Source organism: Lepeophtheirus salmonis, chromosome 13 (genome assembly GCF_016086655.4).
Source record: "Lepeophtheirus salmonis chromosome 13, UVic_Lsal_1.4, whole genome shotgun sequence".
NCBI classification, from domain to species: domain Eukaryota; kingdom Metazoa; phylum Arthropoda; class Copepoda; order Siphonostomatoida; family Caligidae; genus Lepeophtheirus; species Lepeophtheirus salmonis.
The window spans coordinates 2,802,175-2,817,547 of record NC_052143.2 but is presented as its reverse complement, the minus strand read 5'-3'; the positions used below and the strand labels follow the sequence as shown (position 1 = coordinate 2,817,547).

Sequence of the window (15,373 nt, the reverse complement as noted above, 5' to 3'; positions counted from 1 at the left end):
TGGTGCTGTAAATCGTACATGATGGATGGCTAGAGCAATATTTTCCCTAAAAATCTGGATGTTCCAAGAGTAGTTTGATAGACTGCAACCACAGCAGGATTTATCTTGTGTTTCATTTGACGCACACTTTTAGAGAAAACATGGCGATTTGTGTGTTTTTATAACCAACATTACTTGTTCTCATGGTTTACAGCTAAAGATTCTTCCGTGGCAGCTCGAAGGATCTTAGACTACTCCAAAAACTTGAATCGTATGATAAAATTATTACTAAGGAAGTTGGTTACACCGCGATTAATCGGCATTTATGGTATTTATCTGAGGTTGCAGTTGGCTCGCGCCCTTTGATGATAGTGTAACGTATAGCTACAAACTCAAGAGGGTCACAAATATGAGCACTGTAAAAGGTTCTCCTAGGCCAACTCCACACAAGAAATGCTATATCTAAAGAATTTCAGAATTTTTTAATAGGCCAATAAAGAAAATTTTCTTCTATCTAGATATTAGTAGCGCATTTATATCACTACCAACGCAAGAGTGAACCATCCCGAAAGAATAAAAACATGGAAATGAGAAAGTAAAGTATATTTTTGTGTCAAATGACGCAGCTGAAAGGGGGCAGACAATAGAAAACTTAAATAGAATTAATTTTTCTTACAGGTAGTTATGTTTTTGCTATTTATATAATTAATTTATAAAACCCTTTTTTGACATAATTTAATAAATTACCATTAAAAATATTTTAAAGGGAGAACAAGAAAAAAAACTAAAGCTTACGAGGAATGCGATATCCCTAAATATTTCACGATTGGTATGAAACTTTTTGTCTGTTGTTTTCTAATTCAGTGGCACAGTTAAGCAACTGAGCGAAAAAGTTGGTACATTGAATTTTTTTATCCCTTCTCCACTGACGCATCCTATTTTATTTGTTTTGAAGAGTAGTTAAGTATATGAACAATAATTTATTTCTGAAGAAAATAAAATAAATTAGAAGTGAAAAAATATGGGAAAAATATGAATAACTACATTAGTTCTATTCAAAGAAACATTTCAGTATTTTATTGTACCATAACGTGTACCGTGAAAGGTGTACCACCGTTCCTACGTAACTTTGAGTTTATTGTACTGCCCTAGTTAGAATGGGTTTAATATAAACCTAAATAACACCAACACTACCAATGCACACTCGTCAAATTTATTTTCATTTAACATATAGCAAAGAAAGAGAATGGGGACGATAGAAAAAAGAGAGCGAAGGACGAAAAAAAAAATTAGAAAGTGAGGGAACATTTTCGTGTATGATTCTCTTTCGTTTTCCCCGTCAGTGTTACTTTGAATTAAAGTGAGATAATATTAAACATTTATTTTATAACTTAGTGTACCGTGATATATTTGAAAAAAAGTGTTTTATACAAAATAAAAAGTATATTCGTCTCAAAGGACTATACTTTATAGTCAACGATTTTTACAATTGTCTTTTTGAAGAGGATAATAAAAAAAGATACATTAGTAAAGCATTATAGACTTCCTTTTCAATAAATTCCTATCTTACCAGCATATTAAAATAGCAAAATCATATACAATTTCATGAAATATGAGCAAATCTAAAAGAGGAATATTGTGGATCAAGTTGCAGACATTTTAATCATAGAAGACAGGATTAAAGGCTTCTTTATTTAGTGGGATTTTTTTAAAATCCAACCACCTCCCGTTCTATTTTATCTCCCTATTAGTACCTTTAATAAAATAGAGTAAAATGGTGGCTGGATTAACAGCTGATGTCTTTGTTCAATTGACAGCAACGCTGGCACAGCTTTCTTTGACGCTGAATAAAACCAAGGATGGGCCTTTTGGCTCTAGTGGACCACTAAATGGGAAATGGCCCGTTGTTATTTCCCCTGGAGACATTTCAACAGGTAAGAGAGATTGATATCCAGTTTGTATTGATAAATACTGACTTGCAGTTATTATCACAAATTGAGCTCATTCATATCTGTTATTTTAAGCTGGATCTTAAATACTGTAAAATGAGAAATTGTATTTAATTCTTTGACCTAAGTAATTAACTACCTTAAATTTCGTAAAAAGTTAATTCAAAATGATTCAGTTTTGAAGGAATTACGGCAGTAAGTCTGTTAGTTAAGTAATCACAGTATGTCCCAACTATTTCCAAGGGAATGTATCCCCAATCCCTAATAATGAAGGCTTTCACATTATGAAAAAATTATATAAGGGTTCTTACAGACCCTGTATTTCGAAATGGACCAGATTTCAAAATCCATCGGATTCAAATCCAGACTGGATGGAGGCTAAAACTTGTTGCTTTAAAAGATGAGTGTCCCACAATTTTTCCTCAAATCGTATGTGTTAGAAGTAAAACCATGGAAAAGATTGGTATAACTATTTTCTCTCAACTGGGAATAGACCCAGTGCCAGAGACCTATCTCCAGAAAGTGCTCACGAACTTAATGCTTTAAATTTGAATCAAAAAGGGATGAAAACAATGTGGATCTATCTGTAGCGGGAAATAGACCCCTATATTATCACTGACTCTGACTATTCTGACTTCTCCTAGATCTTGGAGGAAAATTTAGATATTTTGGATAAAAAAAAATCTTTTTTTGTGAGTTGAATATAACACCCATAGGAGGAAAAACACATTCAGTAGCAAACAATATTGGGAATCTTGCTAAAATTTAACAAACTTACTGATTTACTGATTCTGTTGATTTTTTTTTTTTCGTAAAAGAAGGATGACTAAAAAATTTTTGGAGCAAATATTATTGATATTATATCAATTATATATTTTTTGAGGGGGGGGGATATTAGTTTTTGGAGATTTTGTTGAAAAAAAAATTTAAATATTCTATTATTAAAAAAAAAAAAAATTATTCAAAAATCTACAGTTATACACAAAAATTTCAGACTTCGATAATTTTTTCAAAAAATCAGTTTATTGCAAAAGAATTAAATATCAAACTACAAAAATTAAATTTTGTAGAGAAAAATTAAAAAGTATATAATTATTTGCAGAAAATTAAATTAAATTTCAAATATATCATTTCAGAAAAAAAAATTCAAATGTTAACTTTCTATTAAAAATATCAATAATTTGGGGGCGATGCTACACCCCCTCCAGCCCACACCCTGCGGACGCCCTTCAAGTATGGTTCACTTGTAAAAATATTCTTTCAAAATCTCAAGTACCCCCTGGAGTGTGTGTCTCAATTTGAGAACCATAAATCTATCCTATTTCAACTATATGTATAAATTTAAGAATATAATAAAAAAAAATTTTTTCTTCTTTAGATTTAAAAAATAAAGAAATATTATTTTATAGGAAAACCATTTACAATTATGACTTCAAAAAAAATAAAAAAAGATTTTTATATAAACTTAACTGTAATATAATCTGTTCTTTTCCCAAAAGAAACACTAAATATTCATTTTGGTTGGGATCCCATATACTTTGTAATTGATACACATTTTGTATATATATAAATTTTCCCCTCTCATCAGGCAAAGATTACCTACTTCAAAATTTACTCCAAATTGAAGAATCAAATAATAACTTACACGTATGGTAACAGTTTATTAAACAAAAATAAAGTGTAAATACCTTTTTTGTTTTTCATTCTTTAACCTACTAAATAAAAAAATAAAACTTAAAACATTGATTATTTGATTCAATTTGACATTAAAATGTTTTACATCAAACATTAATCAATATAGTTATAGAGTTACAAATTTTAAATTTCAAAAACATAATCTTTCGAATACAAAATTAAAAATTGTCGCCAGACAGTACTATAAAAGAAATTCTAGTATAAACATATAAAATACTTGATATGAACCAGAGAAATAAATTGATACAATATAAAAATCAGTCAGAAATACATATGTAGTGTTGGTTTGTGTCGGCCATTATTTAGGATTTAAGACTGTAGTTCACGACCAGTTCACTCTCAGTCCAGTCCAGTTAAGTCCTGCATATCAGTTCTAAAACTTAATAAGTTTGGTCCTCGATGACTGACTTAACACGTAACTTACACACTCCTATTTTATTAATTTGAGAGATTCTATGTGAGGAAATTTTAACTGTCAGTAACTATATAGGTAGCCGTGTAACTCAAGCACCTCCTGCTTTTTGCATTTTTTAAACGTAAAAGGAAGGTCATTGCAGAGAGATTCAATGCTTAGGGCATCAACCCTTCTTTCTACGGGTCATATTTCAACAGAGGTGGCCAGACTGAGTGGAAATGGCTCGTAAGACCATGTACAATATTAAGAAGATACTAAACCTCAATGAGACCAAAGAGAAACAGGAGTGTTCCGGAAAAAGTCTGTAAAACCCTTCAAATGTAATGTAGCGCCCCTGCTCTAGTTCTGGAGGGGTTCAGGCTCATTGCAGCCATGTACATCGACGTTTTCAAGTCGTACTTGGTCTTCTGAGTACAGATAAATTTGATTGACGGCAACGTCGTCTTTTTGAAAAATAGGCCCTCTGCTCATACGTTTAAAATTACACAGACTTTCTTAGCTAACAATATTGTATTCTGGGACTTTCATGTGGCGACCATACAGTCTGTATGTCAATCCCCTCGACTTTTCTTTATGGCCGCACATCGAAAGTAGGGCATGTATCATTTCTCACCCGCACGCTGCAGCCATGAAGGCCTCTGAAGTCCAGGAGTGGGCTACCAAGGACCCGAACTTCATTCAAAGGAATTGCAACTCTTTATTCACGAGGCTTGTCACCCTCTCTGAGATCTATGGTTGCCCAATGAAACAAATTAATTTAAGATTGTGTATGTATCAAAACAAAAATTATTAAAGACTTTTAAAAAATATATAATTGACGAATAGTACACTATTTTCTTATTTCTTTCCTGGTGGTTAAGTTTCAAGTTTCCCCCTGGTATGACTGGAGTAGATAGAATAAGTAAAGATTGACAAAATACTAATATATGTAATTGAAAACCATTACTCTACATAGGTCTAAGAAGGTTTACAATGTTTTTTTACCCTGAGTTTTCTCAGCCCTATTTTTTTAAGTAATACTTATTTGGTCATTGAAATCTGCCTGAAAGTGGACATAATAACATTTCTAATTCTTATTATCTTAAATTGAAATCAATTTGCCCATTAAAAGTATATTGTCAAAAAAAAAAAAAAAAACTTAAAAATTGAATCCAAAATTAAAGGAATCGATGTCTAAACTATTTTCAATTGAAACAATGGTAACTATAAAATAAACTATTTTGGAATTTTTAACAAACAATTTTTTTATTATTAAGGAACTGTGGAAGATTTTTTATATTTACAACAATCTTGGTGAAACTAAATTATTTATTTTACAATTTAGAAATTTATATTTGTTGAGTGGGTAAAAAAAGGCTTAATATTGTAACATAAACTTATGATAAAATATAATAAAATAATATGATACAATCTAATGAAATAATATGGTGAAATTAAATGATATAATATGAATAGAATAAGAGGGAATCCTGTTTAAAAAAAGATTATTAAAATTATTGGATGATAAAAAATAATTATTTAATGATAAATGCAAAAATGAAAAGCAAAAAAAAAAATTACAATTGAGATTTTTAGTGTGGAATCATAGTAGATGTCGATTATTTTTTGAAAGTCTCTTAAAACCGTAAATTGAAGACGTTTTTCTCACATTTTTGAAGCGAGAGTTCTAAATCCCTAAATTATAAATTCATAAAAAAAGCTATATTGGAGGTTATTAGCATTTGACGATGGCTGAACAAATTTCAAATCGGAAGGCGATTTAGTGTTTTACATCTCACTACTTATTTGGTGTTTGATGTTACGATTAGTCTGTCCATTAATAACTTTAAACATCATAAACACAGCCTAAAGTTTTCTCCTCTTTTCAAGCAACTGTAGCCCGACTAGATGCAAACCAACTTCATAGGATACATCGCTGCAAACCATTTTAATAAAGCATTTAGGTACGTTTTCAAGAGCTTTGATTTTCTTGTTATACATTTTTATTTAAAGAATCTGTATCAATCAGACAAATCAGTTCAAGGGTAAAATTCCTTATACTCATCAATAGAATTATAATGGAAATTATTCTTAGTTATTTAAGTAATCAGTTTAATATCCATTTTTACTAGTAGTGAAGATAGTTACATCAATTTTTTAGAAATATCAAATAATTCCCGCCTATACTTATGTAATTAACCATTTATGTATTTGCATTCGCATTGACTAAACAATCACCAACTATATATTTTGGTAAAGCCAGTAATTGGAATCTTTTTTTTGTCTATTTTAGCCCACTGACTAAAACCCACACATATTATTGTTATTTCAGCCATATAAAACGAAAAAGACCATTAAAAGTTTCAATTAAAGTATGTTTGGCCTTTGACCAACTTTTTTTTATAACGTTTTTGTGTATAATTTTAATTCAGAGTCATATTTTGAGATAAAACAAACTTTTAGGTAATAAAAACTGATAAAAACATTTCATAATTTAACGACTAAATACAAATCCTACAAAACGTGTCTAAATATACAAAAATCTAGTAAAATGAAGGATTATTTATGGAAAATATTATATTTTGCTTTTATATACCAAATGAAGAGTGAAAATAAATTAATAATAATTTACTCTACTAAGGAAAAAGCAAATAATATATTCTCCTATTGGAAAAATAAATGTTTTCTTGTATACAAATAAACATCCAGATGAATGGAATTTGATTTTTCTGATACCCTGGGGAACAATTTTATTTTTTTCTCCTCAATGTACACGTGCTTTATAAAATAACCTGTTTTTATAAAGCTTTATCCAATCGAAATAATCTTCTTGTTGTGAGTATAAAAATTTAGTTCCTATAAATTTAACACAATATATTAAATTAAATACTTTTGGTATGTTTTGATAAGAGATAATCTTTTTTGATGGAACAAAAAAAACCTCTTTAGGTCAAAATTTGTTCATTTTAATCTGTTTGTTACTATTAATTAATATTAAAGAAAGTCAAAACTTGTTTAACAATATGTAAATGTCACTAGTACTTATCTAATAAATTATATTAATATTTTTTTTACTGTAATGTGTCAATAACAGATTTTCAATGAATGGAATTTATTTTTAAAGTATTTTTTTTTATTAAATAATTTTATTTCATTTGAAGGAATCATCAATTATTTTGATATTTTGAATACTTTTCTTTATGACGATATAAACTTTAGAATTGTTTATTTTATGTTTAGCATTAATTTTAAATAAATAATTAATTTATAAAAATGAAAACGAAGAATGACAATTGAAATATTTATTGATAAATATGTTTTGTACGTATTTTGACAAATACATTATTTTATCATTAAAATAAAAGTATCAAGCAATGATATAAAGGACTAAAGCATTTTCATTGACGTCGTAAACTGTATCAAATTTGTTATTTTTAACAAAAAATAGGTATTGCAAATAAACTAATACCAAGATATAGAAAACATATTATCAATTAAACTTAATATAGTTAACGTGATATCACTAGATCGATAAAAAATAGTGTACTTATTTACAAAATATAATAATGTACTCTGGAGGTCTTCATTTTATTTCTTGATTATTGGATGTTGAAAATCTTAGGTACGACGTATTGTCTGTTTTATGAATTTTCTTGGAATATATCGAGCTCCCATTCAACAACTTCTTCTATGGGTATTATAATTGAAAACTGATGGCATCTGGGAGAGAAAATTATTTCTATTTTCTCTTAGAGTCGCATCCACAACGAAAACTTAGTGAGAATTGAAACTGCTTCCTATGACTCAGTCAACTTCTGTTACCCTTGCTGTCCTCTATTTTTAAATAAAAGAGTTATGATAAAGTTGTTTTTAAAACAGCGATAGAGTTAGTCTGCCAGTGGTTCAATACTGTTTTGAAAGAAGGAACAAGTTTTGCTTCTTCCTTCAGTGGACGACATGTTAGTAAATAGGGTTGATGTAGCAATTCCATAACACAGCCACTTCTGGTTTTTTTTTGTAGCAAATTGATTTCAAAGAATAATGTTGCATAATAATTGGCAATGACATAATCTGGAGAGCTCATAATTGATATGTGTACCATATAAAATAGAAAAATTAAAAACAAAGTGATGATCAAACTGTATAAAATAGCTTAAAGATTACAAAAATACGTAACACCTGTATTGATAATTACTTGATGCAAATGATACACAGTGATATTTGAATTAGTTATATGTCATTGTAGAAAGAATAATTTGTGTTTTTTTCTATTTTATTAGTTGAATAATACAAAGACGAATGTATCAGGAAGTATTAATATATTTTAATATATATTAATGTATGATATATAACAAAACTAGATAATAGATAGTATTGTTTAATTCTTTCTATTTGTTGGGTCCATTTTAACATCGAAATACGCAGCAATATTTTTCTTAAAATTGGAAAAAAATGATTTATATTTTTATGAAACTTGGTTATTAAGGTCCTAAAAATGATCGATGGATATGTCATATCAACCCAAAAAAATGTAACTCGACTTTCTCCAATTTGGATATTTCTTACCTTACAATTTCAAATTTATGAATAAATAAAGTTCTTCTAAATTTCAGCACTTACTTCTTAGTCGTTCAAGAGACTTAAATACTTTTCATAGTCTTTTTAATGTCTTATTACCGAACGATACTTAATTTTTTCTTTGTATATTTTGTATTGAAATGAGTTTACCTCTTAAAATTTTAATTTGACTATTTTGAAGTTTGAGGATTACAAAAATGAAGTAAGAAATAAATTATTCAAATGTCCTACCCTCTCAATTTTGATTAAAAAAAAATTCTGAAATTCACTGAATACTACTTAATATAGTATATAAAAAAATTTCCCTGCTCTTATGAAAATAAAACTATGGTAACATTTTTTAAATATGTAGGGATATCATTGTATCATAAATGAGGCTATCTTTTTATCATAGATCTCAGGCTGAGATTTCAATGTTCGGTTACTTTTTTGGGGAAATTTGATTAATTTTGCGTACATATTTTATGATTTAAATAGACTTATGTAATAAAACTAAAATACAGTTAATCACAATATTAATTAGAAGATGAAAAAATGAAACATCACTTGTTAATATAGCTGGAAATTATTTTACAATAATTTATTAATTCTTTTTTGAGACTTGGAACTATTGTCCTAATGGTTTTTTATCAACTTGATGTCTTTAGCTCTTTTTTAGAAGGTTTCAAGCCCCCCCAAATGTTTATAGATCTCATTCCCTCCCACTATCATATTATCATGTCTAAGAGGCCGATAGTAAGAAGAAGATGGAAAATAAAAATGTTGTCATCAACAATGCTGACGTAAAAGCATACAACTCTATTGATGAATGCTAAAAAAATGATTAATCTATATATCTTTCAACATCACCTAAGCTTGCATTTTCTTTTTCTTTTTTTTCTCTTCATGTCCTACACTTTATAGGTTTTGCAATGGTCACAAAAACAACCAACAAAAATTTATTATTTCTCGATAATTATTGTTTGTACGAACACGAGAATCAAATAAATGTTTTGACGCAAAATAACTTGCATTTTGTATCTTTCTGAAATAATAATGTTTATTTGTTAGTCCTCTGTTACTTCCCTGGAGTGTTTATTCACCCTAGAAACAGAAATATCCTTGTTATATCTTGCTTGTATTATATTTTTATTTTATCTTCTATGCAAATTCTTAGTTTATCATACTACTATATGTATACTTTTTTTTGGGGTGATGATGATTCATTAGTTTCTGAGGTTATGAAGTAGTTCTGGAATTAGTTATGGAGGTTGTTGTATATACATTCTGTTTGTTAATCTATCCGAAGGATAACATGGAAAAGAGAGAAGGAAATGGGGCTGTTATTCTCCATCAAACATGTCTTAATTGATAGTAATATATACATTGGGAGATAAGTTATATTCTGCAGCAGTGGTTCCCAACCCCCCGGTCCGTACAAGAATGTAGTAAATCCTCTTCTGTTATATTCTCAGCCAAGTTGAGCGGTCCTTTATTTTGTAACGTTTTTATTTAGAAATTCCCGTATTATTCCCACTTGCGCATCAGCTTAGTTAGACAAATGAGTCAGAATTAGGACAGTAGATGGTACCATCTACTGGCAAAAAAAAAGCTCTTATTGTTTTAGCATTACAAACAGTTTTTGATGATATAATATCATTATGTTACTGGTGCAATCTGCATCTTAAAGTTATTATTTCCTAATGTCATAAGAGCATTGTAATGGTTTAGCAATATGCTAATAAAGCTTTTATGATTACATAATGGATTCATTTTTGTAATTTTTGTTCATTCAAGCCCCCCTTGTCTGCAGTGAAATTGTCAAGTATTAACCGTTCCGCAGTAAAAGAAAAAAGGAAGGAACCACAGAGCTACAGTATACAAAGGTTAATATTCTTTACTTCATAAACTATTCAATTTTTTCTTCTATTAGATATCATATGAAACAAACACTAAGCGAAAAAATGTCTTATATTTCTTAAATATCCATTTTAGTGTTGGAAATCCTAGTTAAGTACTCGTGTTGGGGGTTGGAAAGTTCTGTAGAATTCTGGATAGCAGTTTCAAAAACTACTTTATTTTTATTTTCTGTTTCCGTTGTAAAATTGTACACCATTTTTGTCAATGTATTTATTAAATTATCAATAACTGTGCTTTTATATTTTTTTAAATGTCATGTGCATCTTTTATGCCAATATATAAAAATACTTTTTAAAGGTAATACGGTGCATTTATTTCTTCCTTTATCAAAATAAATATTGTTAATAAATGAAGACAAATTATAATTTTTGGTTTGATTGTTATCTACATTTGATATATTTATAATAAATTTCATTTATTTTTTAATAAAGAATTATACATATTTTTTGTTTAAATTGTCATGTTTAATTAAGCTTGATTGATGGTATATTAATTATAAATAAACCATATATAAGCTCATATCTCTATATTTTTTGGAACATTTAAAACAATTTTTTTATCATTTAAAAAAAATGGTCCCTGGCTTTAATTAAATACTCCATAAATGTTCTCATTTTTGATCATATCAAATCAACACTAATGTTACAATAGTTAAAATGCATATTAAGAAGTTACTTATTAGAGTATTTGTCCTTCTTGAGACTGATTTTAAGTATAGCAGTTTAATTTAACTAGTGTAATAATGGTTTGGAATATTTTCAAAAAATATTCCTTTAGTCTCACAAAACATCAAGAAAACTTAAATTTTTTTATACTAGCTTTAGATTTATCTACTTTAACCTTTTATTAGTTGCTAAATCTTAATTTGAGTAACTCAGTATTTCAATCGAGCTATGAATGTATCTACTATTAAATAAAGAATAGTTGAACAGTTGTAATGGCTGACGTTAACTAACTTGCAACTATATAATTACAATCAATTATTTTATGTCTTTTTGGAGGAAATCAAGATTGCTAAGTGATTTGAAAACAAATAAAGTTGTTACCAAAACGTTTCAAGCAAATACTAAGGATTTTATCTCCTTAATTTTTCATTACGAGGTTTGATTACGTAACCAAAGAACGGGTAGAACTTTTTTGTTCTTCTCTCACGTCTCTAAGTGTAAAATGGCCAGTTCTTGGTGCAGAATGTCTTCTGCACTTCTTATTTAAAGTTAGATTTGCATCATGCTGTCATCATGAGAGCGCCTTCATCGTCAGGAACTGTCAATCTGTTCGCCGGTCTCCGAATGTTGTTACTAAAGGAGGGCATATTGATTAAAAAATATAACTTAATATAGTATATAAATATATTTAAAATTGATTTTCTTGATTTCATAAAAAAAATTCTAATTAAGTCATTCTTTTCCAAGTTTTGGCTCCTCACTCTATGTATAAAATATATTTGTCTCAGTAGAACCTTTTTATTATTAATTTAACATTATATTCGACTAATAAATCTTCAAACATTTCAAACACTTTGACGTACTTAGTATTAAAATAATAATCATTTATTTTCCCCTAGGAATCAAAATACACACAAATTATCTAGTGGTATTGTGGTTAGAGTTGATTTTTCTGTGTTTATAAGTATATTATTGAATTTAAATGTCATCGAAAACGAATGGCTTGAGGAATAAGTTATCTATTTAAATATAATCTACGACATTTATAACAGTACGTCCTTTAAAAAGTTTAATAAAAATATTAATTTAGTATATTTACATTAACGATGTTATTTGGTGGTTTGTGTGACTTTATTAAGATGGAAATCCCACTGAAATTAAAAATTGTAAACAAATATTTTCGAAAAAGCTTTTTTTCAAAAAATCAATCGAAGCATGTCTTTAAACCAATATTTATATGTAGCTATAAATTATTATTAATATTTTTGGTCTCTGATAGAAAAATGTCTGTTTTTCCAGAGATTATTTATTTTATAATTCCACCATAAATCAGCATCTTTGTAATGGCAAAGCCATGTCTGGTTTCGCAAAAAAAAAAAATATTTGCAAATAATAATTTATAGTTATTGTCTTTGTGAGTTAAAATAATTGACGTTGATTTATTCTAGTTATTTTAAATGATAGCTGAGCTTTTCTTTTAATGAATCATGTTTTGACTCATTTGAAATGAGGTACATTTTATGATTCATTTGCTACCCATCTTTCAGGTACAAAAAAAGCTTCAATTATAATAAATTGATAAAAACTTTCATTTTTAAATACTTTGTAGATAAAAAAATAATCTTGGTTTTAAAAAGTTTCTTTTTATTTACAAAAAGTGTTTGTGCATCATTTAGTAACTTTAATTTAGCACTTTATTTTGCTTGTAGAGTGTTTAATTTTATTTTTCTTAAAACAAGAAAAAAATTGAAAGTATGAATGCTTCTGGCTTTTTTTCTCATTTATTTATCTTTTGTTTAAGTATAAAAAAACTTTAATCAAGAGAAAAATACACATGAAATTTTTGTTTGTTTAAGTTGAGACAAACAAAAAAGTATAAAAAACATAAATATATTATTTTTTTTAAATTATTATATTTATAAAATATGTTTCATTTCGGGATAGTTAAAAAAATAAAGAAAATGGGGTCTGTAACTAAATTACATAGTTACAGATGAAGAAGTAAAATGTAGTCAAAACAAAGGATTACCAAATTTGGGAAGAAGTAAATGTAATTTGTGAAGAAGTGTAACTAGACTCCTGTTTTGTCCATATAAATTGTGAAAAAATAATAAGTTGAATTAGATTCTGAAGCAAGTTTTTTGCTTAAAATGAGCAAAAAAAGAACCCTAAAATTTAAAAAAATGATCATTGAAAATAAATAAAGTTAAGCAATTTGTATTTGAAGAAAAGGACAATTTTATCAGGGTATTTAAACTTAATTTGTGGTGTTTTATATTTTTCTATTATTTATTGATAAGCATTACTATATTAAATTAACAGATCAAATTTTTAGAAAATATATTATGTATATGATAGCCTTGATATATAACTCCAATCAGATTCAAATTAAATTTTGCAATATTCAATCAGAGTTTAAAAAAAGTTGGGGCAAAATTATTTCTCCTTTCTTGTAAGATTCCAGAGGGATTATTCAATAGTAATTTTGCGGCAAATTTCCCCGTCCGCTCATGGGATATTGTCAGAATTTGGCTTCCTTGAATGAATATAACACATCATAAAAAATCAAGTAATCTTATCAACATGAATTTTATTCTTACAGTACATTTAAAAAAAATAAAAATAGCAATGATATATTTTTGGATTTTAATCAGTAATAGTCAAACTTGATGAGGTGTTATGTGTAACATAAAATAATAACTAAAAATATCAAATTTTGTGGCTACCGTTGTACGCTTAAGCACTCACAATGAAAAAAGGAACTACTGTAAGAAAATCACTTAATTTATTTGACTAAATCTTGTTTCTTCAAGAGCATACCGATAAGTATTTGTAACAAATTATAGTTCAAAGAAATAATTCAAATATTGGGCGTATAATATCCTAGTTCACCAATAAAGAGTAAATATCCTGTGACATATAAATATGCTAAACTCAATGTTTTGTTTATTACTTATGTAATATCTTGCATATCTCTTAACATTGCATTGAAGATAATAAGAGCTCTGATGAATGCCAGTATTGGTAAACTGATACAAATTTTGTAATAATATACAACATTAATACTTGGTCATTGTAGTAATATTATAGTAGCCTCACGTGCTATTCTAATCAACCCTTTCTTTTTCGTTATTGATTTCATATTAAATAATAGCTACAAAATTAGCCCCGTAAATATTTTGACTCAAAATTAAAAGGAAAAGTACATGCGAAACCTTTTGAGTTAATATATATTTTTAGACAAGTTACATATGTTTCTTTTTGGCAAAGGTATGGACAATTTGTATAAAGTACATTTTTGAAATATTGAACCTTAAACTGTAGAGTAAATTTCTACTCTAGTTTAATGTAGTTCAAAAGCTCTCTCTCTATACATGTTTTATACATCAACATTTAAATACCTTAATTTGTCGATTTAGTTAAAGAGTTGGTATGAAGAAGTTGTTCCAAAATCTTGACAACCCTTCTAGCCCTGTTCTTAATCTTAAAGATTAACCGAATCAGATGCAAAATCCGTCTGGTAGAATAATCTTTGCTGATGGAATTGGCGTATCTTGTGGACAATGCGCCCAGGAGAAGTTATTTTCTTGAAATTAGTGTGTGTAAATTTGCGCCCAGGTGATTCATAGATTAAGATATATACTTATATAAATGTATTTCGCCAAAAGATTTCTAAGTTAGATGAAGTTAATGTAATACTATTATATTTAGATATACTTAATTAGTAAAACTCCATCTAACTAATAAAAGGAATATATATATATATATTTTTTTAATCACATCCCCACCAATTTTTAAACCATTTTAATTATACTTAAATTAAGAATAATGGCAAAATATTGCCGTGAGTGAAGTATAATTAAAGGTAAACTAAACTATTTCAATTGGGTTATAGTGAGATACTTAATTATAATATTAGGCAAAATAATGTCTAGCATAAAGTTTTTTAAAATTTGTGTCGTTTTTAAAGGACCAATGAACATTCCTTTATATCAATCTTAAATATTTACTACTTGAGATAGGAACAAAAGAACCCTTTTGAATCAAATTAAAGGAAGGAAAAATGGAATAGAGTTAAATGGGTTCGTTTGAATATGTAGGGAAATGTCTGGAGAACCCTATATTTGATCATTAGCAATTTTGAATGAAATGTAAAATAGTTTATAACCCCTTGTCTCTGGTTAGGTGGTATGGAAAGGCTTGGAGAACAAATT

The 15,373-nt window shown here is 27.9% G+C and overlaps 1 protein-coding gene across 1 annotated transcript in view; it reads left to right on the top strand.

The window, feature by feature from the left end:
* Positions 1-1,204: 1,204 nt before the first annotated feature.
* The window catches only part of LOC121127656 (putative receptor-type tyrosine-protein phosphatase mosPTP-1), a 290,744-nt gene continuing 276,575 nt past the window's right edge, over positions 1,205-15,373 (top strand). Inside the window, exon 1 of the mRNA XM_071892815.1 lies at positions 1,205-1,913. Within this exon, the coding sequence (XP_071748916.1) occupies positions 1,754-1,913 (160 nt within the window). The 5' untranslated portion in view covers positions 1,205-1,753. The remainder of the gene's footprint in view (positions 1,914-15,373) is intronic.